The sequence below is a fragment of the Chrysochloris asiatica genome, unplaced genomic scaffold (assembly GCF_000296735.1).
Source record: "Chrysochloris asiatica unplaced genomic scaffold, ChrAsi1.0 scaffold00003, whole genome shotgun sequence".
In the NCBI taxonomy this organism is placed as follows: domain Eukaryota; kingdom Metazoa; phylum Chordata; class Mammalia; order Afrosoricida; family Chrysochloridae; genus Chrysochloris; species Chrysochloris asiatica.
In genome coordinates this window covers 17,627,542-17,653,601 of record NW_006408521.1, presented here as the reverse complement: position 1 = coordinate 17,653,601, position 26,060 = coordinate 17,627,542, and the positions used below count along the sequence as shown (strand labels likewise).

The 26,060-nt window shown below is 38.7% G+C and overlaps 1 protein-coding gene and 1 pseudogene across 3 annotated transcripts in view; one reads left to right on the top strand and one right to left on the bottom strand.

The window, feature by feature from the left end:
• CPEB3 (cytoplasmic polyadenylation element binding protein 3) overlaps positions 1–26,060 on the top strand; it is a 298,968-nt gene that overhangs the window by 60,067 nt on the left and 212,841 nt on the right. Inside the window, exons 1-2 of one of the 3 annotated variants that reach the window (XM_006831139.1) lie at positions 9,316–9,343; positions 12,156–13,165. In XM_006831139.1, the coding sequence (XP_006831202.1) occupies positions 12,167–13,165 (999 nt within the window). In that variant the 5' untranslated portion in view covers positions 9,316–9,343; positions 12,156–12,166. Of the gene's footprint in view, positions 1–9,315; positions 9,344–12,155; positions 13,166–26,060 lie in introns of those variants that run through there. The other 2 variants (XM_006831138.1, XM_006831137.1) reach the window with 2 other exon arrangements.
• Positions 4,544–5,399, bottom strand: LOC102813463 (annotated as a pseudogene).

Below are 26,060 nucleotides of genomic sequence, written 5' to 3'. Positions count from 1 at the left end.
CCCCCCCCCCCCCCCCCCCCCCATTTTGAGTAGCCAGTGTCCAAGTTGTCCATCCCTGTCTACTCTGTGTATAGAGTGAGTGTGGCTATGGATTTATAAGGAGACACATCTTTTTCTGAGAAAGGAGGAAAGTAAGTATTGGTGGAACTATGGATAAATTTGTAAAGGATATGTATGTGTGTGCAGATTTGGTTAAGGGCAACTGGGAAATTGAGAGCATTGATGCCTGCTAGTTTTTTTCTCTTAGATGACAAGGCCAATAAAGAGAGAGGTGCTGCTTTGTAACTAGGAGGTCCTTTATAAAATTATGGAATGAATGAACCTAAGACTACTAGGTAGAGAAGTGAGAAACAAACAACCCCATGTGTTCTTTATATTGCCCACCAAACCACATCTGCGTCACCTGGCTCATCTTTTGCTCTCCCTTCTTTTGATCCAGTCTGAGAACATTCTTCTGATAAACCGCTTTAGGCTTTAGCAATTTTAGAAGCTTTCTAGATTACCTAGGGGTACCTTTAGCACAAGTCTGGCACATAGGGAGCCCTCTGGTTTATTTTTCTAGCTCAGATGAACATGAACCAGACAACTCAACCTTCCTAGATATCCAGATTGTGCTATTTGCTTTTACTTTATCTTACAGAAGACAATTAACATTTCCAGTACAAGTATATATTTGGTAAGATGTATGAAAGTATTAACATATGTACACAAGTACACAAATCACATGTTCAGTTTCCTGAATTTTACTTAGTTTTACTTTTTAACTTTTTATTGTGAATTGAATGAAGGTTTATAGACAATACACTTCGTTTCATCTTGCTTCCTCCCTGTGCTTCCCCATTTACATCTTATATTTCACAAATGAACAAAGCAAAAATATTTGATGTACATGTACAAAACAAAAAATATATATTCGTTTGAATATCTCAAAGGCACATTCTTCAAGTCAGCTTCCTGCCTGCAGCCATATTGCCTTACTCAGTCCATGGATTTAGCTTGTTGCTGAGCTCTCTCTCTTCATGCCACTGCGTGTGCCACCATCTCTGCTTTGTTACTTTTCTAGGTAGGGATCTCATACTACACTCATACTCTTCCTTATTGATGGTCCTGGGATCATCTGTTCTTGAAATAAAAGATTTAACTACTTCCCCTCTTTTAGTTAACATTTTCTACAACTACAGTTGTGACAGTCAGTTAATCCTGCTCACACTTACCACAATTGAATCATAAACTCTTATCAGTATCATCCCCTACCACCTTTCATAAGATCTATCTGGAAAAGAGGAAAATTATTCAGTGGCGATTCTATCTTACTCCCCTCATTCTGATACTAAGCACACCCATGAAAGCTTGTAGACCATTTTATACCTTTATAGCCTTGTCCCCCATTTTTGATACCAACATCAACTTTCCCATTCCTGTTAACCTAGCTAGAGTCCTGGTGTGGTGTTGTGGGTTAATGCGCTAGACTGCAAGGTCGGTTTTGAACCAGAAGATCGGTGGTTCAAGCTCACTAGCTGCTCCTTGGAAACCCTATACAAGGTCTCTATGAGTTGGAACCGACTCAGTGGCACTTAACAACCCCCACAACAACAACCCAGTACACTGAGGAGGCAATCATGTTCCTTGATATGAAAAGTCTTCTATTCCAGTTGGAATTTTAAGTGACTGCATACATAACCAAAAGTCCAGTTCATCAAATTGTAGCAATTTATACGTGTTCACATTTTCAAACATCTTTATCATTCGGACACACCTCCTTGTACTTCAGATTAGCTGACTCCTTCACTCTTAACCCTAGTAGCCCCCAGGAGCTAGGTCAAGTGCAAATGAGCTGAGGAGTTCACACAACTCACTAAACTTCAGACCAGCCAGCCCATCCTTTTCTTTCTCTCAATTCATGGTCAGTGGATGCCAATGGAACATGTCCAAATTCAGTCTGTTTCTTCATTGCTACATTTCTCCCACTTCCACTCACAAGTTAGGCCCAAGTGGTCACTGCAAACATAGTAGACTGCTCATGGGTTCCCTTTACCTTTTAGTCCTAGAAGGGGGTTTTCCAGGATGGGCTGAGTTGTCTTGCCTTGATGCCTCCAAAGAAACCAACTTGCTTGAAACTCAAAGAGGCAATAGTCTGCTTTTTTCTGCAGGTCAGTTTCCAGAATTTTTAATAAAGTAAACACACCTATGTAACACTATCCAGTTCAAGAAATAGACCCTTTTATGTCCCTTTTCAGTCATTATTTCACTACAAAATAACCAATGTGCTGACTTTTAACACAATGTTGTTGTTAATGTCTTTGACTCATAGTGAACCTGTATAGAGTTTCTGATGAGTGGCTGGTGGGTTTGAACCACCAACCTTTTAGTTAACAGTACAGTGCTTTTCTTAAAATGCCACAATAGGACTTTAACACCATGAATTAGGTTAATCATTTATATAAATAGAATTCTGTAGTAAGCACTCTTTTGTGTCAGCCTTCTTTCACTCAGCATTGTATTTACACAATCATCGATGTTCTATAGAGTTTGAGATTATTCATTATCTATGCCTTATGGTATTCTATTATATGAATCTGTTATAAATTCTACTGTAAAAGTATTCTCTTAATAGAATTGTTGTTAATTTATTAAGTGCCATGGAGTCAGTTCCTATTCATAGCGACCTTGTATAGAGAGTCTGAGGAACAGCTGGTGAGTTTGAACCAACAACCTTATCATTCAAACCAACCCAGCAGTCTGGTACTTATCCTACAGCACCACAGCAGGACTCCTTAGCATTAATATTGTTGTTGTTGAGTGCCACTGAGTCGGTTCCAACCCATAGCGACCCTGTATAGGGTTTCCTAGGAGTGACTAGTGAGCTTAAACCACTGACCTTGTGGTTCAAAATGACTTTGCAGTCTAGTGCATTAACCCACAGTGACACACCAGGACTCTTTAGCTTTAATAGACACTGCTAAATGGTTTTTCATTATGGTTGTTTTATATTCTCACTCTCCATGTCCTTGCTAATGCTTCATATTTTATGACCTTCCAATTTTAGTCTCTCTGGTTTTAATTTTTATTTTCCTGATGATTAGTGAGGTAATTGTAATCTTTTTAAAAAATAATAATTAAAAAGTATCACCTGTCATTGCTGAACTTAGATCAACAGTAAGAGCCATTGTAGTGGGATGATAGTGGCAGAAACTAGGCTGCAGTAGGTTGGAGAATCTGCTGGAAGTGAGGAAGTGGAGATAGACGTTATAGGTTTCTTTCCAATAGCCTGTGTATTTGGAGAAAGTTAAAATTAGCCGAATTCATAGTTATACAATTTTCTTTGGCATATCTTCCTTTTATTTATTGATCTGTAAGAGTCCTTTATATATCTTCATTACAGGTATTTTAGTTAAAAAAAACCAACAAAACCCTGTGTTTGTATTATATACTGTCTTCCATCTATGACTGTTTACTTTCTTAATTATCTTTTGGTAAACAGATGTTATTAACTTAATTGATTATTAAGCCTCTCTTTGGTGGTTATTGCTTTTGTGATCTGCTTTAAAAAATTGTTGTCCACCTCAAAGTCATGGTGTGGAGTCCTGGTGTGGTGCTGAGGGTTAATGTGCTGGACTGCAAGGGTGGTGGTTCAAGCTCTCTGGTCGCTAAGACTGGGAAATGACTGGATGTCACTTCTCAACAACAACCGCCTCAAAGTCATGAAGATAATTCTCTTAAGTTTTTTTTTTTTTAAGACTTTATTGTTTTACCTTTTATATTTAGACCCACTATATAAATGAATCGGGCTGCGAACTTCAAGGTCAGCGTTCAAAACTACCAGCTGTTCCACGGGAGAAAGATGAGGCTTTCTGCTCCCATAAAGACTTACAGCCTCGGAAATTCTGTACAGGGTCGCTATGAGTCGGAACCGACTCCATGGCACATACCTACCATACAAATGAAATTGATTCTGTGTATGAAATAAAGGTGAAGGTCTCGTTTTTTGTCATATGGGTATTCAGTTGACTCTGCTTTCTTTTATTGAGAAGACTATCTTTTCACCCACTGCAATGTTATTTTGTTGTTGTTGTTGTTAAGTGCCGTCAAGTCGATTCCAACCCATAAGGACCCTGTACAGAGTTTCCGAGGCTGTAAATCTTTACAGGAGCAGAAAGCCTCATCTTTCTCCTGTGGAACAGCTGGTAGTTTCAAACTACTGACCTTGCAGTTCGCACTGAGCTTATTTCACATGAATATTTTTGTCTCCCCATTTCCATTCGTCTGATCACTGCTACTACCATGTCCTGTCATAACATTCCATACATACTTAGAACTAAGCAAAGGGTGGAGCTCCATCTTTAAAAACTTTTAAGAACAGGCATTTTGGACAACACATTCTTGGCATAGGAACTAGGACAACGTTTATCATGCATGGTAGGGAAAATTCTCACTCTGCGTTATAAAAAAGGACAGCCAGATATCAACTGTTACAGAAATGAAATAAGATGGAAATTTTTAACAAACTGTTTAAATTATTTTCTTTAAGAGACTTCCCCTACCACTAGAGAGCTTGAGTAGCCTCTTGGTCTATCATCTGGAAATGATTCTTCACATAATTGATGAATTTGGCTTCCACCTTGGGAAGGCAACTACCTTTTTCTATACTTACTTGCATTTTTGCTTTAATATCTTCTACAGAACTAGGTCTTTCTTGTGTTTTAGGTCTTTTTTCCTGTTTTGGGAAGGATTCTTGACCTTTGGATCTTGGTTTTGAGTCTTTTTCATTCTGGTTTGAATTTTGTGCATTTTTAACAGTAGTTTCCTATATATATAGATTTCTTCACTGGAACTTTTTCTTCAGTTTCGTCATCATCAAAATCATCATCATCCTCGTCATCATCATCTTCTTCATCTGCAGCAAGTTTTACTTTTTTTCTATGGAACCTTATTACCACTTGCAGGGGCAGACCGCTTTTCTGATATACTTAAGAGTTTCACATCTTCCTCCTCTTCATCATCTGACTGCATCTTCCTCTACAGCTATGAAGTGCTGTCCACTAACATGCACAGGCCCTAAGCCACATTGCAACTGTAAGACCACTTTTTAGTAGCAGCAAACCGCCCTTCATCTCTATCACGTTATTTCAAAGCCCCCAAGGGAAATCCTTGGCTGTACAGACATTTTCAAAGTTGCCAGTGTGACTTTAATTGGGCTACCTTCATAATTCATTGCCTCTGCTTCAACAATGTGCAATTCATCCTTTGCACCAGTCCCTAAACTGACTCTTCTTAAAGATAACTGGTGCTCATTTTCATAATCCACCTTAAAGTGATACTTATATCAGCTTTTAGTTCACAACTGAAAAGAATTTTGGGGCCTCAGAGGGCTTTTTGTCCATATCCACTGAATCTTCCATGGGGCGATGGTGTGCACTTAGGTGAGAGAGAAGAAGGGTGCAGATAATCTAGCTTGTTGGTACTGAAAACAGATGCGCAGGATGGAGTCACACTAGGGAAAAGCATGTCAATTTTTTTTTATAAACCATATGGCTATGCAGGTATGCATCTGTTTTTGTTCTATTTGCCTATTTCCTTATCCTTGTGCCAATAAACATATACTCTAATGAATATAGCTTTATAGTAAGTAGGTCTTGATATCTGCCAGTGTTTAAGTCCTCTAGTTTTGTTTGTTTGTTTCCCTCAAGATTGCCTTGACCATTCTTGGCACTTTGCATATAAATGTAATTTTAACAAAAATTTATTGTGCCTGGTACAGTGTTAAGAGCTAGGAATATTGTAGTCAGTAAGACAGACTTGATCCTTTGCTTACAATTGTGAACAAAAACTCATATAAAGTGAGATGCGAAGAGACTAATGCAGAACCCTGAAGAACTCAATATTTAGGTCGGTTAGCAAAGATGACAGAGAGCAACCCCAAATGTAAGAAAACCAGGAAAGAACAGCATGAAGGCAGCCAAATGAAGATGCTATTTCCAGAAAGCATGATCATTTAATCGTTGTTTTGGTGGTGCTGTAGGATAAGCTTTGGACTATAAACTGCAGGGTCATCAGTTCACACTTATCAGCTTGGAGAAAGATGAAGCTTTCTGCTCCCGTATGATTTACAGACTCAGAAACCCTGTACAGAGCCACTGTGAGTCGGAACTGACTCGATTGCGGTGTGTTTGGTGTTTTGGATGGTCAGTTATGTTGGTATTACTGCAAGGTCAAGCAAGATAAATACTGACAAAGCATCCTTTGTACATTATACTCAAGTGACCTTGGAGATGCAGCGTCTGAGGAGAGGTGAGTTGGATGTCTATATTAAATTGTAAACTCTTAGATGGGAACAAAGTTCGTGTTAATTAGAGCTTAATAAATGTTATTTCAGGATGATAATCAAATGATGTACATACTGTTGAATATCATAAGAGCCAAAATCTTTTTCTGTCATGCTAACGCCCCCTCATGTCCATTCTTGAAGCTGATAGAGAACTAATTGCTCTTCCAAATGGAGAATAGCTTTACTGAAAGATTGACTGTTTTAGAAAAAACAAAAAACCTGCTTCATCCATCCTTTTTTATTTATTTATCCATTCATTTGGCAACAATTTATGGATTACCCACAAGACTACACAGCATTTTTATAAGCACCATGTCAAAGATGTAAGTAGGAAAGAAAAGGAAGATATATATATTTAAAAAAAAAATCCCTGCCAGCAAGTCAATTCTGACTCATAGTGAGTACAACAGGGTAGGACTGCTCTTTAGGGGTTCTGAGACCATGAATTCTGTAGCAACACAGCCTCATCTTTCTTTTCCAGAGCTGCTGGGGGGTTTAAATCACTGACCTTGCAGTTAGCAGTCCAGAGTTAAGCAGTTAAGTACTGTGACCTGAATTTCAGAAAATGAACCCTTTCTCATGAAATAACAAACATGATTTCAGTAGAGAAGGACTTCATTGTTGTTTAGAGTCCTCTAAATTGTTTTCTTGATCTTCATTTACAACTTAGTGGTTAGGCATTGGGCTGCTAATCGTGAAGTCAGTAGTTCAAACTTACCAGCTGCTACTCAGAGAAAAGACAAGATTGTCTGGTCCCATAAAGATTCACAGTATTGGAAACTCTAGATAGTGTCACTAGAAGTCAGAATCAACTCAGTGACAGTGGCCTATTTCTAATTTCAGACATTTTCCTTTTAGTTGGATTGAATACTCATTTTACAAAAGGCAAGGCAGAGATGGCTTCATTTTCAAATGCAAAAAAATTCCATTAAGCATTGTTGTTGTTAGGTGTCATCAAGTCCATACCAACTAGACAGTGTTAATTATTATCATTTATCAAGGGTCAGGGCCAAAGTTTATCTTTCTTCATGTGTAAATTATTAGAATTGCACATGGGTTAATGAATGCCCAAGCAAATCATTTTCAAGCATACTTGAATAACTTAAAAATTTCTATTTTACCAGTAAAATCTTAGCATAATCAATTGCTATGGAGTTGGTTTTGACTCATGACACTTCCATGTGTGTCAGAATAGAACTGTTGTGCTCCACAAGGTTTTCAGCTGATGATTTTTCAGAATTCCATCTCCAGGACTTTCATCTTAGGCATGAATGAGTAGATTCAAACAGCGGCCAAGCTTGATAAGCACGACCCAGGGACTCCTTAACTTATTAATATACATACAATTCTTACCATACGTCTAGTATTTAAAAATTTTTTTCTGTACAACTCAATGTGACTACAAACTAATCTTAACATACCAAATCAAATAAATTTTAAAAATCTTTTTTTACTTAGAGTACTTGAAAATATAGTATAAGTTTGGGAAGTCAGGAAAATCTTCAGGGATAAGATTAATCTTGTGTTGATCCTTGCAGACTCTAGAATGGTGAATATAGCAGAAATGAAACTTTCTAAAGGAAGGCAAAGGAAGAGAAAAAATGGGAACTATAAGTTAAAGTCACAGAAGAGATAAGTAACCATTAGTTGTTTTATGCAGAGCCTTTGACAGATTCATTCCACTTTTTTCTCTTTGGAATGGTCAGTTTCAGTTTTATTCTTAGAAATAAGTAGAAGCAAAGACTGCTAAATGCTGCAAATTAGTGTCCTCTGGGAATACTTTAGTTCTAATTGCTGAAGAAGGGAAGTAGAAAATTACGACAGTTTTAAATGATACTTAAGATTTTTAGTACCAAGTTCAATCAGCATAGTCATCAACTGACATTGACTTTGAACCCCTTGTGTGAATGGCATTGAACCAAATCCCACAGGAAATAGTATCCTCTGCTTGCCTGAGCAAACTCAGAATTGAACTATTGTTTTCAAAGCCATAAATAATAACAGTAGATGCTAATAAACTGTGAGATTCCAGCTTTGGAGTTAGGAGGTAAAGATAGAAAAAAAAACACACGAAAGTTTTTTTTAACGGAGACAGTATCTACTTTTTGTCTTGAAAAAAGTCACTGCCCTAGCCAGTAAAATGATAAGCACTTTAATATTCCACCAAATTGTATTTTAGTTTTTTTAGATAGAAAGAAGTGTATTTTATGACCATTGTATGAATAATTCCTTTTAATAATTAAAAATGAAGAGATGAGTTGATATGCAGCATATCAGGTAGAATCTTAAAAATAAATTATTTGTAAATAAATAAATAAATGATTTGTGCCTTAATTGAAAATTCAAATGAAAAGAAATCTTGATGGATAAAATGTAAAAAAAAATTGACAATTCTATTTTTAATTTGTGTTGTATGAACTGCAAAATTAAAATAATTTAATGTTAATGTATTTTTCATTCAGCATTTACAAGGTTTCTTTTAAATATGGACAAATTTTAGGTCTGTATCTTTCCTCAGCGATCCTCCATTCCTAGCTTTTCCCTCCCCATCCCAATCTCTGTAGCTCTAGTAGAGATCCTTTCGCTGGCTACCCCATCATTACCATTCTAATACCATTTAAGGTAGCTCTGCTGGATGTATTTATTCCGAGTCCTACAATCCAGTTTCTCTTTTAACCATGCCTTTTAAATCAACTTGACAAACCAGTTTATTTTTCCCTTTTCATTTCAACAACTCGTGATTTAGGTTGGTTAGGAGGATATACTGTAATCTGGGAGCAACCTCTTCCCCTTGGAGTACTTGAGAGGCTTCCTCCTTTCTTGGCTCAACATGCTGAAGTCAGGCAGAGTACCTTGTGAAGGACTTCAGCCCCCACAGTTCCCTGTGTGCGCATGCCCTCTCTTCTTACAGTTGTCAAAGTGCTTTTGCCAGAGCGGTCACATAATCAACCTGAAAGAAGAAAATAAATACTATACACTTTAAAATTTTATCGATCCTTAAAAACTGGACACTCAAAGGTAACTGCTATTAAGAATTTGTTACTTGAAATTGGGTTATTTCGTGTAAAGGAAGATCTATTGTGTGTGGTGGGGGGAGGGGAAGTAGGTATATATTTCTCGGACTTTTCTGTAAATAAGCAAAAAAAAAAAAGCTATAAAGGTAATAACTGAGAAACATTGCAAATGTACTTTGTAAATGTTATCTTAATCTACAGCTTACCTTTGGTTTAAAAGGACCTTATTTGTTAAAGGTGGGTCTTGACCTTGACAGTGAATTTATTCAGAAAGTGAAATTTGTATCTTTAAGGAGTGTTGAGAAGAGAAATAGGTGCTCCTGATTTGATAAATATTCTTAAATTTAAAAGTGTATTAATATTAATTATAGCCTTTGTAAAAATATTCTGAGTCCAGCCTACTTTTTGGCTTTTTTCCCCATAGTACAACATTCATATTTCCACCAAAAGCATGTAGTTTAAACTGAAGGCATTAGCACAAAGCAGATACAAGCAACCGAAAAAACTGGGTGATATTAAAATTATAATCAAATGCATGCTATAATCAAATGCAGCCATGATGATACGGCTATTGTAAAAAACAATTCTAGCCCACTAGAAGCAACTCAAATCACAGATTACAGTGGTTTACTGCAGCACTGCTTTAACCAACTATAAAAACATCTCTTTGTATGATCACTACTTTTGGTAGCAATAGAACTTTGTGCTGTATGAACCCCAAGCTTTACTTGCCTCTTTGTGTCATATTTTATAAATTTACTATACTGATCAAAGCCATTGTTTGAGACCCAAGGAACTGAAGAACATAAAAGCACCCAAAGTAGGTTTTATTGTTAATAGTTGGCAATTTATGATGTATATCATATGATATTTTATTTTTTCAGTATGTATGTGTGTGTGTGTGTGGGGGGGCTTGTTGGAAAGAAGGCAGAGGAGTGAAAAGGAGAGTAGGGTGGCTATGAAACATGCTCCTGAGCCGACTATTTAGTCTGTGTATGAAACTTTAAAATGGAAGATACCAGTTAATCATTTTAAAACTAGGCTTTAATAAAACAGTCGAACTACTTTTTATTCTGTGTTTTGGTCTGACATCATTTCCTTAGTAATTAAGAGTGCAGCATCTCCACTTTTAATATATTTATTTTACAACAGTTATTACCAAGAAAATGGCTAAAAGACAGTTTCTGTGTATCTGAATGCCCTTTTACAAGGCTCCTGAGAAAGATACTTCTCTAAATAGCTGAGTGAACTAAGCAATTGCATTAAATATATTAACTTTGTTGCAATAATACTGAATTATGTCTAAAAATAATTATATGTTGGGTTATGTGCTCCTTTAATATTTCAAAATATTTGTTTCAGGAAGTTTCAGCTCTATAATATTCATATTTTAAATAACACGTTCTAAGAGACACACTCAGTAATAACTACACATAGGGAACTCTGGTCAATGATTACGATTTCCGTCCTTTAATACAAACACATGCTGTATGGTTGAGGTGAATATAGCTCTTCTATGTGAAATGGAATATACCATACACTCCTTATATGGCTAAATAAAGCAGTGTTGGCAATGCACTATAATTACATAAATGAGAATTCAGGGCTTTGTACTACACTATTTTTAACACTTTTGATAACATATGGTAACAGGGTTTTCAAATCTTAATCTTTCACTGCAAATACTAGTGATGTAGATTATAAATTTGCCAAAGTATTGTGACCAAGACAGCAGCAGGAGGATTTAAAAATTATAATCTGGCAACCTAGAATAATTTTAACTGTCTACGTAAATCTCAGAGGGATTTTTTAAAAAGCATTCTCCATCTCACAGTCTCACACACGCACACACCCCCACCCTCTCTCTCTCTCTCTCTCTCTCTCTCTCTGTCTCGCTCGCTTTCTGTCTTGACCTCAAATCCAACCAGAAGCATTTCTCCACTCTGCGGAGTCATTTTCAGGCTCTTGTGGAGACCTGAAGCAGCACTAGATCGCAGGAAATCTCTTGTGCGGTAGAATTGGCGACAATAAAATTGAAGAACAAGCAGTAAAACAGTAAACCTTAGAGTACCAAGAAGCAACGCTTCCAAACATCTCAGCAAGTTTTTCTTTAAGATCGATCTTTCTTTCTTTCTCTCTTTTAATGTCTCCTTACAAAATGGAGTAGCTGCAGCTACAGGGAGGCCAGAGAATTGTGCAGCTGAGTCCTCCTCCTTAACAAATGCCAAGGATTTTCCTCCTTGTGGTTCACTGCAGCTAAATGAAACAATTATCAGAGCAAGAAGGCAGTTAGCTAATCAAGAAGGATACGACTGCTGTTTCTTTAAAGTGCTCGAGCAGGGAAGTGGGAAGAAAGGGTCCTGTGCACGCACAGAGTCTTTTTAACCTTGATGAAGGACGCAGCAGTATTTATTGACGTATGCAAATAACTGGGGGAGGGTGGTGCTTGGGAAAAAACAGGAACCAGAATCAGTTTCTCATTGCTGGGTGAACGTTCTGAGTTCCGGTGAAGGGAAAAGAGACGTGGCGAAATTGCTGTCTTTCTGTCTTATAAGCACATCTCTCAGTAATACAGAAAAGGAACCAAGACATCAGAAAGGTTGAAGACGCTATCACAGTATTTTTAGAGACCTAGGGCGAGCTCCCCCCGCCCCTGGAGTCCGAACTGTTCTTCTAAATGGGAGATTACGGATTTGCATTGCAATTGGCTAGTAGCGGTGGCAGTGGATTTTCGCAAGGAAAACACCCGCCCGCTTCAGCGAGGAGCATTAATGATCACAATGACAATAACGCCTCTTTCTTTATTCCCATTTCAGCTGCGCAAACCATGCAGGATGATTTACTGATGGACAAAAGCAAAACCCAGCCCCAGCCCCAGCAGCAGCGGCAACAGCAGCAGCAACCCCAGCCCGAGCCCAGTGCAGCCGAAACCCCATCCACACCCCTCTCCTCAGAGACCCCCAAGTCAGAGGACAACAGCGCAGTGCCGGCCCTCAGCCCCACGGCGGCCCCACCGGCCCCCAACGGTCCGGACAAGATGCAGATGGAATCGCCGCTCCTGCCAGGCTTGAGTTTCCACCAGCCCCCTCAGCAGCCGCCACCTCAGGAGCCCACGGCTCCTGGCGCGTCGCTGTCGCCGTCCTTCGGCAGCACCTGGTCCACGGGCACCACAAACGCAGTGGAGGACAGCTTCTTTCAGGGGATCACCCCAGTCAACGGGACCATGCTCTTCCAGAACTTCCCGCACCACGTCAACCCTGTCTTTGGAGGCACGTTCTCCCCACAGATTGGCCTGGCACAGACCCAGCACCACCAGCAGCCGCCACCGCCGCCCGCGCCACAGCCGGCACAGCCTGCGCAGCCCCCGCAGCCACAGCCTCCGCAGCAGCGCCGGTCACCCGCCAGCCCCAGCCAGGCACCGTACGCTCAGAGGAACGCTACAGCTGCATACGGCCACCAGCCCATCATGACCAGCAAGCCGTCTTCATCCTCTGCTGCTGCCGCCGCGGCTGCCGCTGCCGCCGCCTCATCCGCCTCGTCCAGCTGGAACACGCACCAGAGCGTGAACGCAGCCTGGAGCGCGCCGTCCAACCCGTGGGGCGGCCTGCAGGCAGGCCGGGACCCTCGCCGGGCGGTCGGTGTGGGCGTAGGTGTGGGTGTTGGGGTGCCTTCGCCGCTCAACCCCATCTCCCCGCTCAAAAAGCCCTTCTCCAGCAATGTGATCGCGCCACCCAAGTTCCCCCGCGCGGCCCCGCTCACCTCCAAGTCCTGGATGGAAGATAACGCTTTCCGGACCGATAATGGTAACAATCTGTTGCCATTTCAGGTAATGCTTGGGTGTACCTATCCCCCGCCTTCTTCCTACCCTGCTCCCTTTGCCTCTCTTCCTTGCCCTTTAATCTCCCACCAGGTTTTGTTTATTAAAAAGTAGCCATACTCAGCTTCTATGCCGCCTCAAGCTACAATTTCAATGGGACTGTTCTACTCCTGGCAGACGGGTGTGGGGAACACTTTGACTGCTGGAGGAATCCTATTAATGCTTCCTGACTGGATAGGCAAGGGCCTTTTTTCTTTTAGTTTATTTTCTCCTTCATTGTGCTTGGGCCTTTTGCTGTGACCTTCTCTGAAAAGATAAACTGCAGGTGTATGGCAGGGGGCTGACATAGTTCCAGGCTGATGAGATTCCTATCTATTCAAGTAGCTACACATCTCAGGTGATGATGTCCACTCCCAAATCACCCTAGCTTTACTAGTAAAGAGGTTGACAGTCCTCCAATGGTACCATTTCAGACAGTTGCATATGCTCAAACTAACGTGAACACATGTGATTATTACTCACTAAGGTGCTGAAATCATCAATAGCAATCAGCATATTGTCCCTACTGGGAAAATTATGAGTGTGAGATTCCAATAAACACCGGAACTCTGTAAGGGACCCGGATGGAAGAGTGGAAATTCTAGGGAGGTAACCCTTCCTATGTTACATAGGACTTAGAAGTTGTTTGTTTTTTTTTTTTTTACAGAGGAAAGAGACAATAGGACACGACCTTCAGAGCCATATTGCGATGGAGTCTATTTGCTAGCTAGCACTGAAATATTTAAAGCTGCAGTTGGGTTATTTAAGAAGACAATGCAGATCAATTACACCATTTGAAACTGCTCAAAGTGAAAGTCTTGCAACTTTAATGAAAAATGAGTCTTATGTCTTGGTGTTAAATGCCAGTTAAAAACTCAGGAAGTGTCCCAGACATAAAGGTTGAATGGAGAGTGTCCTTATTTCTGTTCATGCTCTCTAATCTGGTCCACTGCCACAGCAGTTGGCAATATCCTGGACACTGTGGTTCTGAAAAGGAGTAGTGAGGGTAAGTGTTTACTGGGGGCTTTTGCTCTCGGAAACACATCCTTCACTTATAAATTGACTTGGCTGTCAGCTTCTAGGCTCAGTTAAAAAGAAAGGGGGGAAACAAGAGAGCGGCTTTAGGCCAAGATCCAATTTGGATGGTCAAGGAAAATGAAGCAAATCTTTTGAGCAGTGTTTAAAAGATGGCTGAGCTGACAATTTGACAGAGGTAGTTTAAATCGACAGGTGTAAAATTGGAACCTTAATTTTGTTTACATTTCAGACATTTAAGATGGCTCGAATCCATAAAGGAGGAGGCGAGATTATTGAGAAACATTATGTCTGTCTAGGCCAGCCAGAGTAAGGGTTTTTAACCTTACCGGTTCTGAGGGATCCACAAAAACCATAAGTTGTTTGTATGTGAGATTTTAATTGAGAGTGTCTATAACTTCATTAAATGTCCACAGGAATTCTTAGGCATGGAGAGGATCTCAGTATTTAGGTGTTTTTCTTACCTTTATTCTAAGAATTGTATATTTAAACAAAATTAAGAGATACTGCAAAATAGGATACATTTGATAGAGAAATGTAGGAATCTGCTTTCTGGAATTTCTGTGTGCTCTGGTAGCGTAGTGGTTATGAGTCGGGCTGCTGTGCTCACGATCAGCAGTTCGAAACTACCAGACATTCTGCCAAAGAAAAATGAGGCTTTCTGCTCCTGTAAAGATTTACAGCCTCGGAAATCTTATATAGGGTCTCTAGGAGTCAGAACCGACTCCATGGCACACTACCACCACCACCAAATTTGGAAGGGGTAGAGCAGTGAGTTTATATTTGGTAGCAGAGCCTCTCTGTAACAGTCTCCTTTTTTATTCTAATACTCCCTATTCAAGTCCTGTCTTAGAGAATAACTTAATATCTATTAGATAGGTTTTGGGATTGAGAGCTGATGGTATAAACCAGGGGTGGGGAAAATTTTTTTGCCAAGGGCCATTTAGATATTTATAACATCATATGTGGGCCATACAAAATTATCAACTTAAAAATTAACCTGCTATATTTAGTCAAACATTTAATTAATTCACCCCAGTGTGATTGCTGGAACTTTGGTTACTTGACAGGACCAGGCCAGATGATGTCGTGGACTTTGTGAGTTAAGGCCTGCGGGCCAGTGGTTCCCCACCCCTGGCATAGTTTTCTTTTTCTAAGAATTGAATGGTAACTTTTGATTAATTATCTCCTGAAATAGAAAATGGAAAGGGTAAATCTACAAAATTTTCCCTTGTAGTAGTGTGGGGGTTGTCAATTGTTTCTCAGCAAACCATTTACTGGGATACTAATGAGTAGACTGCATTGAATTTGGTCTCTTGCCTTTTCATCCTTGGTGGTGCTTTGAGTAGACAAAAATGACCAAAAGATTTGTAGGAGGAGTGTTTTGATTGAAAACTAAGCATTATGTATTTGGCCTGAGGTAGAATTGCGTACATTTTATGGTCCATTTCATTTTCTTATGTAAAATGGAGCTCCTATGTTTAAAGCAACATTAGAACCAGAGGAGGAGTAACTCGATTTTGCTTTTGCTTATAATATTATCAGGCTTGGCTTGTGTTGATGACAGTATCAAATAATTTTATAAAACAAAGTCAAGACACCTTGAGTCTTATGTGTAGAGTTTTGCATGATTGTGCATTCATTTCATTTTACTAAATAAGGGGGAAAATATTATAAGTAGTCCTAATGCTTTTTTTTTGTTTTTTTTTTAAACTTGTATTTTGGCAGATACAATCTTTTCCTTCAAACTGAAGAGTTTATTTTGTAACATGCTAACTTTATTTTTTATTTCACATACTTTGAGCTATAAGGTGCTTTCATTAAAGATCTCTATTATACATATATTTGAGAACATTTTTAAAAATCTATACCCCCTACAATGCTTTTTCAGTCTCTTGTGCCAGTTTCTGCTAGCACAATAGGATAGATTTTTGGAGCTCTACTTCTGTGGTTTATATTGCAAAAGCAGTAACTGTATTTGAATGTGGCTTTTCAAAACTGCACATGCTTCCTTACTCTGCCTCTTCCCAATACTGATAAGATTTGTTTCCCTGGGCTGGGGTGGCTGCTTCCTTAGGGATTACTTATATTTAAAAGTCACTTTGATTCTATAAATGAGGAAACTGAGGTTCTGAATGGCATAAGCTTTAACACAGGGTCAAACGCTCTGGATAATTTTGTCCATATGTGTTTTAAACTTTCCTGTAGCTCTGATGATACCAGGTGGAATTCATTTTGAGTTGGATTCTCTTTGCATTACATTCAGAAGGTCTTACTGATGGAATTAATGCCTCCTGATGATATATGTGCTACCAAAAGATTTTAAGAACAGTGAGGCGCTCCACCAGCAGCATTATTCCTATGCATCCTTCGGTATTTGTATGGATAGAAAAGTCTAGGTATGAGAGAGGGCTAGAGCAGAGATGTTTTCTATGTGGAGTGAATTTGGGCTTAGATGAGGCTCTCTGCTGCAAAGATTTACAAGCCTCAGAAACCCATACAGGGTCTCTGTGAGTCGAAACTGAGTCAATGGCACTTTCCAACAACATCCCCTCTTCTCGGATCTCTGGTAGCGTAGTGGTTACGAATCGGACTGTAAACTGCAAGGTCAGCAGTTCAAAACTACCAGCTGTTCCGTGGGAGAAAGATGAGGGTTTCTGCTCCCGTAAAGATTTATAGCCTCGGAAACCCTGTACAGGGTCACTATGAGTTGGAACTGACTCCACGGCACGTACCAACAACAACTTCTCATCTGAAATAAAAGGCCTAATATGTGAGGTGACTTGCTCAAGTTCAGGTGGGATACTTTTCTGTCACAGCAGGCTTTGGAGGCAGATTCAAAAGTAAACCCACTGCTACTACTGACCCTGTAGCAGTAGAACTGCTCTGTAGGATTTTTTTTTTTTTTTTTTAACTTTTGAAGAACTCTATTTGGGACAAACAATAATACAGTTGTTGTTGTTAGGTGCTATTGAATCAGTATCTATTCATAGCGACCCTGTCTATGCAAACAGAATGAAACAATGCCCAGTCCTGGGCCAATTTCACAATTATTACCACACTTGAGCCCACTGATGCTGCCACTTTGCCTCTATAGGGTTTCTGAAGCTATCAATATTTATGGAAGGAGACTACCTCATCTTTCTCGGGCAGACTGACTGGTAGATTTAAACCACTAACCTTTCAGTTCCTATCTGAGCACTTTAACGGCTGCGCCTCCAGGACTCCATGGTGGCAGATTGCTTGAGTATAAATCCTAACTCTGCCAGTTATCAGCTTCATAATCTGGAACAAATAAGTGAACAAACACAGTGACCCTTAATTTCTTCATGAGTTAAATGGTAATACTAGTAGTTTCTTGCCTCATAAGAATATAGCAAATGAAAGACTACATTTAGTACAGTGCCTGGCTCATAGTAAAACCCCCATAAATATTTGGTTAAGATTACTGCTATTCTTTTTTTCTGTCTTAAGGTACCTCAAAGATTGGGTATAGCCTATCATAAGATGGGTTACTAACATGCAGTTTACTACAATAGAAATATTCTCAGATTTCTGTGTAATGTCATTTCCCCTTTTGTTTGATGCTACCCTCAGAATCATGTGGAACCTCTGCTATAGTAAGGTAATAATTCAACATTTACTACTTAGTTTGCATGTAGTTTTTCTCTGGAACTCCTGTGAACCAGAAGACTATTGTTATCCTCATCATACTGATACAGAAATTGAGGAGCAACACGTTTACATTATTTGCTCAAGATCATGCAGCTAGTACCTGTAAGAGTTGAGATTTTAACTTTAGCAGTCTGCCTCTGAGCTAGAGGTTCCTCCTTCTTTGACTGTACTTCTCCAGGACATTACTGAGCACTGAGTAGATGTAGGAACTGGGATGAATGTGCATTTCATTTGACCTTATAATATACCCTGGGAATTACATTTTTAATAAACTTTACACTTATAGAAGTGAAGGTAGGAAAATACAGTGACGATACTTATGCCACCCCTTGATTTTAACACTTGCCAGTATTTTCCTGAATATATTTATTTAGTGAATTTTTAAAAACAAATTCTCAGATGATTTCCTTCTTCCTGCATCTCTTCCTCTATTCTCACTTTCTTTCCCCACTACCAGGTAATTATAATAAAATTTGTGTTTTCTAGTATATATGTCTTGTTACTGTTGTGTGTTGTTGAATCAGTCCCTAATCATAGAGACCCTGTATAGGGTTTCCAGAGCATTTGGTGGGTTTGAACTGCCAGCCTTGCGGTTAGCAGACCAATGTTTATCTTACAGTGCCACACCAGGGCTCAGTAACAGAATATGTCAAATGAAGTGTAATTCAGCATTAATTTTGCTGGCAGATTATGTGTAACAGAGGAAGAAAAAGAAATTCCCTACATTAATTAATGTGAATATAGGTTATTTAAATATATACATATATACCTACTCATAAATTTTGAGGAAACAGAATATGTTTCAAGCAGCCTATGCTCCTTTTATAAAAACAAAGATCTTATCTTTTCAGGAAATAATATAAATCATCTTAATTTATGCTTGCTTTTGAGTAAGAATAGTATGACCTATATTTAAAATTGTAAACTCTTCTCAAGTTGGTTTCTGTACTACTACTCTAATACAAAACCACTTAAGGCCCACCCAACCCCACAAACAGTTCCAGAACCAATTATGACATGGTTAATGTGAATGCCAGGAGCTCTGGTAGCATAGTGGTTACGAGTCGGGCTGCTAACAGCTGTTCCCCTGAGGAAAGATAAGGCTTTCTGCTCCCATAAAGATTTACAGCCTGGGAAACCCTATCCAGGGTCACGATGAGTCAGAACCAACAACATGGCATGTAACCACCACCACCACCACCACCAATGTGAATGCTAGCAAAGCCATATTATCTGTGTTCTATTTAAAAGAAGGATTTGTTAGGAAATAGAAGGTTTTCTCTGCTATTGAAAAGATTAATGGCATAAACTGTATACTTCAAAACTGCTTTTTGAAAGATGGTTAGCTTTACAATATAAACTCTTGATGACCTTGAAGTGACTTGATACAAAAGTATATGCTCAGTAATGTCATGTTTTTCAATATCCTCTGACAATGACACTATTTTCCTATATAAGTAACTTTCTTTATTGGTTGCCTTATTTTTCTCCCTTTAAAGGGCTGCTACAGGCATTATGCTTGTGCAGTTGGAACTTGTTTCTGTTTTTTGGTGATTTTGGGTTGTGATCTGCAGATGTCAAAAGATTATGCTTTGTGTACTTCAATATGAAAAATTGGCTTAACGTGGATTTTAGTATAGAAAGAGAATTAATTAGCTGGAAGGGAACAAATAGTGGTGGACAGTCAATTAAGTTTGGACTGAGGAAGATACTGGTTGAAACCCTATTTTGCCATCATTGTTCAGGGTCAAGTTACTTATTCTGTATTTTTTTTCTAGATCTGGAAAAAGGGAGAGAAAGAGAGAGCCCAGATTCTAGGTTTGCGTTATGAGAGAATGTATACAAAGTGTTTTGAAAATTAGATACAACTATAGGGACAGTAAGGGCTTTTAGATGCCTGCTTAATGATCATAATTGTACTCAGAGCTAGAGAAAGCAAGAGGAAAATGAATATGTGTGTGCATGTTTATTTTTTTAAGTTTCACACTACCTGTGGTTTTTATAACTTGCAAATCAAATTGATTATGTGTGAATTATAATTAAAATCCTTTTATGAGACTCTCTCTTTTTCCTTTCATCTTTTTTTTTTCATTTCATTTCATTTCATCTTGGTATGAACAGAGATCTTTTGTGATCTTTGTTAGAATTTTTTTTGGTAAATAACTATGAGAATTAAAAAATGCATAACATAACATTTATTGTATTTTTAAATTTCTTTTCAATAGAGTAAATAAATTTTGCTCATTTTCAGTAATCAGTCATAAAACACTAGAAGTGGAGAGAGGCTAGACAGATATATCTAGCAGGATAGAAGAGCAATAAAAGGCTCTTTGTGTAGTATGAGGACTGTCGACCCTAGAAAACCAGTCATGTCTCTGAGGGTTTACACAGTATAGACATATGTCACAAGAATGGTGTAGGTTTGAGGCTGCCTCTTTCTGCTTATGATTGACTCACTAATATAAGTGTAAGTTTCCCTTGCTCTGTGAGCATTAATTGGTGATGAAAGAATGATCAAATTCTTAAGTTTCCTGACTTGCACAAGTGTTAATTTTGGTAGTTCTAAAGCTATGGGTCGGAACCGACTCGACGGCACTTAACAACAACAAAGCTACCAAACGCTAATCTGAAGCACTTACCACTATTACTCTGGGGGCAGTGCCTGACTCTGTAGAAGCCAGTGTGATCGAGATAGAATTCAGGATTGTCATTGTTGTTAAGTGCCGTCGAATTGGTTCTGACTCATAGTGACCCTGCATAAGGTTTCCTAGGAGCAACTGGTGAGCTTGAACCACTAACCTTACAGTTCAAACCGACTTTGTAGTCCAGCACAGTAACCCACTGCGCCACACCAGGACTCTAGAGTTCAGGATGTTGTTGTTGTTAAGTGCCATCGAGTCGGGTCCGACCCATAGCGACCGGATAGAGTCCTGTATTTGAATCTGAAGGGTTAGGAAGTATAGTCACAATTTCGAGGGGCCCTTTGTTACAGTGGTTGCTGTGCTTGAAAGTAGTAACTGGCTGCAAAGGGAATTTTACCCTAATTCACAAGAATGTAAGTATCAAAAAAGATAACTTACATAAAAAGATGAAATTAGTACTTGGTATCCAGAGTCCCTTGTATTTGTTAGCTGCATTTGCTTTGAGAAAGACCTAAAAAATAATATAACACCCCAAAATTGAAGAACATGGACTTTGATTGCAAGCAAAATTGCCAAAAGAAACTTAAAAATGTAAATTCTGTTCCATTGATTTGGGGAATTTTTTAATGGTGATGGGATTAACAAATTTTCCACTATTGTTCTGTATACCGCATAGGGGTTCAAATAATGTCACTTGTTCATTTCTTCTGCACTTAGTTTTCAGTATCTTTCAGTTTGTCTTATAGGTAGGTGTTGGTCATGTAGATTTCTTAGTGTTAACCTATCCTAGTATTAGCAGTTTGAGTTAACTTGAAATGGAAATGTACCAGTGAATTAAAATAATACTGAAAATAAAACCAAAAGAAAATAACTAGAATCTTGGACGAAAGCTTACTTTTCTTTCCTAAGAAGCACTGTTTTATAATTTTCAAAATTAATCATTATTATTACATTAATCCTTGTTGGCAGACCTCAGAGGAGAGAAACAGATGTGGGCACCAAGCAGCCTTTATATCATTTGAAGTGATCATAGAAGTAATAATGTACATGAAGGTCAGGGAACACTGTGTGCTGATTTTGTATGCTTAAGACTATTGTGTAGTCAAATGACTTCATTCCTGAAGTGTTCAAACTCATTTCAAGGTCAAGAGCAAGTACAGTGGTTAGGTTATCTATTAGGTAACTGCTAAGTGAAATGTCAGTGCTTCAACCTACCAACCACTCTGAAGGAGAAAGATGTAGCCATCTGGTGCCAAAAAGAGCCTTAGCAACTCTGTGGGGTAGTTCTACTTCGTGCTAGAGGGTCGATATGAGTCAGACTTGACTCTGCAGTAATGGAGACTCAGAATATGAGGAGGCTACAGAAAATTTGTGGGGAAATTCCGTTATCTTTTAATTTTCCCACAAGTTTTTTGAAGCCCCCTGTTGTGTCACTAACTAGTCAAGCAACAGCAGGAATGGTAATTCAGATCTTTTGACGACATGCACAGTTCTTCCATTCCTCTATACCAGCTTGCCTTGCATCCTATCTTGTGAAGAACCTTCTCTCCATATGCCTTTAATACTACACTCTTTTCCCTGGATTCACACTGGAATGTGGGTCAGAACCTTTTCCTGGCACTTTCCCCAGAGACTGTGATGTTGTTGTTGTTAAGTGCCGTCGAGTTGGTTCCGACCCATAGCAATCCTGAACAGGGTTTCCGAGACTGTAAATCTTTACGGGAGCAGAAAGCCTCATCTTTCTCCTGCAGAGCAGCTGGTAGTTTTGAACTGCTGACCTTACAGTTCGCAGCCCGATTCATAACCACTGCGCTACCAGAGACTGATAGTACCTGAAATAGTTTAGATACACGGTGAATAGTTTTTGAATGTGTTAAAGATTTAACAAATGATTGATTTGGTATTTAATGATCATTTGTATTTAGCTATCAATGTAGATAATTCTATGAACATCTATCCGGCTCCTACCATGAATCATTGTGCCCCTGTGGGATAATGCACTGGACCACAAGATTAGTTTGACCTGCAAGGTAGGAGCTTTAAGCTAACCTACTGCTCTTCTGGAACTCTATGCAGGGTCGCTGTGAGTCGGAATTGACTCTAAGACACTTGACAACAACAATCATAAATCAGGCATTAGGGATTAAAGCTGATCCATATTCTATCATCAGAGGATTCCCTGACATTTTTTCAAGTGTACTGTGTGATATACACATTGAAGAGTACTTATGTACTTGAATCAGAGGAATGATTAAATTTGTCTGTAGTGCTGGAAAGAACCAAGAAAGTCTTCACCATTTGAAATAGTTCAGAAGTTATCTGATTTTTTAAGTACTTCATATTCACTATTGAAAACTTTAAGGGGAAAATAACCCCTTAAGGAAGCATAAGGAAACAAAATGCAGTTGACCTTGTTTCTGTTGTTAAGTGCCGTCAGATCAGTTCTGATTCTAGTGACCCTGTATAGGGTTTCCAAGGAGCAACCGCTGGCTTTGTACTACTGACCTTGTGCTCAGCAGTCCAGTGGTTGGCCTGTAGTACCACACCAGGACTCCATCACTTAGAGATAAAATCTGAAATCTGTAGCTGTCGACTCGATTGTTACTTATAGCAACCTTGTGTTGTTGTTAAGTGACATCGCATTGATTCGGAATCATAGCAAACCCATTCTATAGTTTCCAAGGAGCAGCTGGTAGGTTTGAACTGCCAACCTTGTGGTTTGCAGTCCAGTGCCGATCCTACAGTACCACACCAGGAGTTCACAACAACCCTATAGGAGAGAATAAAACTACCCTATGGGGTTTCTAAGGAATTAATCTTTTCAGAAGCAGATGGCCACATCTTTCTCCCATAGAGTGGTTGGTGAGTTAGATAATACAGGTGGTGTGTGTGACTTTGTTACCAGTTGGAATCTGGTTTGGAAACCTAACCATCATCTATTAATTTTGCTTTTTATTGATTAAAAATTCTGTTCAATTGAATAGCATTTTGGAACACAGTTTAAGGTGTAAGACATCAAAACCTGGTAAGAACAATTGGCCAAACTTTTACCAGTTCTGAACTCTTTCTCAACATTTTGTTCTACATATACCTAAGTTAAAGAAGAACCCTGAATTTTGTTGTTTTTGTTTGTTTTGGGAGTGTTGGTGGCTTTTCTAAAAAGACAGTTTGAGCAATGCCCCTGTTGTCAAAGTGTTCATTCAAAGAAGAAAATAAATGTGAAGAAAAGATAAAGGGTTTGATTACACACACATATGTAATGGAATTATCAACATATTATAGTCTAGTTTAAAAAATTGTTGTTAAGCACCTTTAAGTCACTTACAGCGACCCTATGTCTAACAGAACGAAACACTGCCTGATCCTGTGCCATTCTCATAATTGTTATATTTGAGTCCATTATGTCAGCTTCTGTGTTAATCCATCTCATTGACAGTCTTACTCTTTTTTGCTGACCCTCCATTTTACCAAGCATGATGTCCTTCTCTAGGGATTGGTTCCTTCTGGTAACATGTTTGGCCATTAGTTTGCAAAAACATACTCTAATACTTGGAATATTTTACAATGACAATGAAATTGTTATTATTTTGTAATGGTTGTAAATTTTAATTTTGTATTGATTTTAAGCAAAGACAAACTTTAAAAGGCGTTATTAATTTAGCATTTTGGAAACTTTGAGGGCTGAGTTTGGGAATTGATTTTTCCACATTTGACTTTGAATTCTTCAACATTCCAATGATGTGAGCTCATTTGAAGTTACCAGACTTATTTAACGCTTTAAAGCTTACTATGTATTTGGTGTGGCGCTGTGGAAAAATGCACTGAACCATTGGTTTGAACCACAAACCCTACCCTAGGTCGCTATGAGTTGGAACCATTGGTTTGAATCACAAGGTTGGGTGTTCAAATTCACCAGCCGCTCCTTGGAAACCCTATACTAGGTCGCTGTGAGTCGGAACCAATTTAATGGCACTTAACAACAATAGTAACAAACCTGCTTTTTGCTTATTTGTCAGTGTAGACTATTTTATTTAATCTGTCAATTCGGGAGTAATCCAGAATATGAAATGTTATTCCAGAGTAACTATTTTAAAGCAGGTGAATCATGAAAGTATAAGTCAAGATTTTTCATTTAAAAATATATTAAGATATTTCATATTCCTTAGACCTAGATTTTGTTGAAAATGAAGCAGAGACAGACTTACAAGAAATTATAATTTAATATAAAAAAATCCAAGGTCTAGGAAGGGAAAAAAGGAAGAAAAATCTCTTTCTGTTGAATATATTCCTTCCCATTGTGGAATATAATGGAGGGTGAAGCTGACAAGGGGGTTGGAGTGACACATTCTGTTAGAAGAACTTAAATAATAGAGAATGAATGCATTGAATACTGGGATGTCAAAGGACATTGAATGACAGTGAAGAAGATTTCAGTGAAGAGGACAAAGCTGTGTAAAAGGATGCTTCAGCTTTTGTTACAACAATTAAATATTTTAAAAGGCAGCCATTTTATATTTCCCAGGATGTTAAGCAACTGACCATTTTATATTCCATTTTTATGCAGTCAAGTCATAGGCAAGCAAGTTGACGTCAGGGATTTATATATTAAGAACTTTCTGCTAAGGAGTGCCATATGTACTGCCAAAACTAAGTCTCTTAATCTTCTGTGGCATGATCATAATATTCATGATGCCCCTAAGATACTTCAGGTTTGTTCTAAATCACCAAAGAAAGAGACAATGTGTTCAGCATAATTTGTATTGTTTATATTGTTAATGGACTCCTGGTGTGGCGCTGTAAGATCAGCACTGGACTGTGACCCACAAAACCAGCAGTTCAGACCCACCAGTTGCTCCTTGGAAACCCTGTACAGCGTCACTATGAGTTAAAACTGACTTGAAGGCACTAAAACAACAACATATTGTTAATGATCTAGTCCGATGGTGTCTCACAGTAGTCAAGGATATTAAAAGATGTATAGGAAAAGTATATACTGTATGTAGATCTTTGTTCTGTCTAGACAGCTGTGGAAACCATTTATGCCATGTAAAATTCTTCAATGCTCTTACGTATTGTTTCTTATTGAGCTTCTTACGTGTCTTGTATGTGGCAATTCTGTTAAATGCAATTTCAATTCAATAAGTAGAAGATACATACTATGTTCTTTGCTGTGAATGAAATGAATTCTCTGAATCCTATTCTCAGGAACTAAAACTCCTAGGATAATCACTGGACTGCAAACCAAATGGTCAGCAGTTCAAACCTACCAGCTAGGCCTTAGAAACCCTGTTCAGGGTTGCTATAAGACAAAGTCGACTTTATAGCTACTTAACAACAGCAACATCCTTAGCAGTTAACATTCATGAAGTAGAATATCATATAAAAACTGTGCCAGCTTGTGTGATGTGTTTGTTTCCATGAATGGTCAAGGAGGGACAAAAAAATGGTCTAGCATGGTAAAAAGTGATTCTATCTGTAGGGTCCCTGTAGGTTTATTTTGAGGTACAGACAGA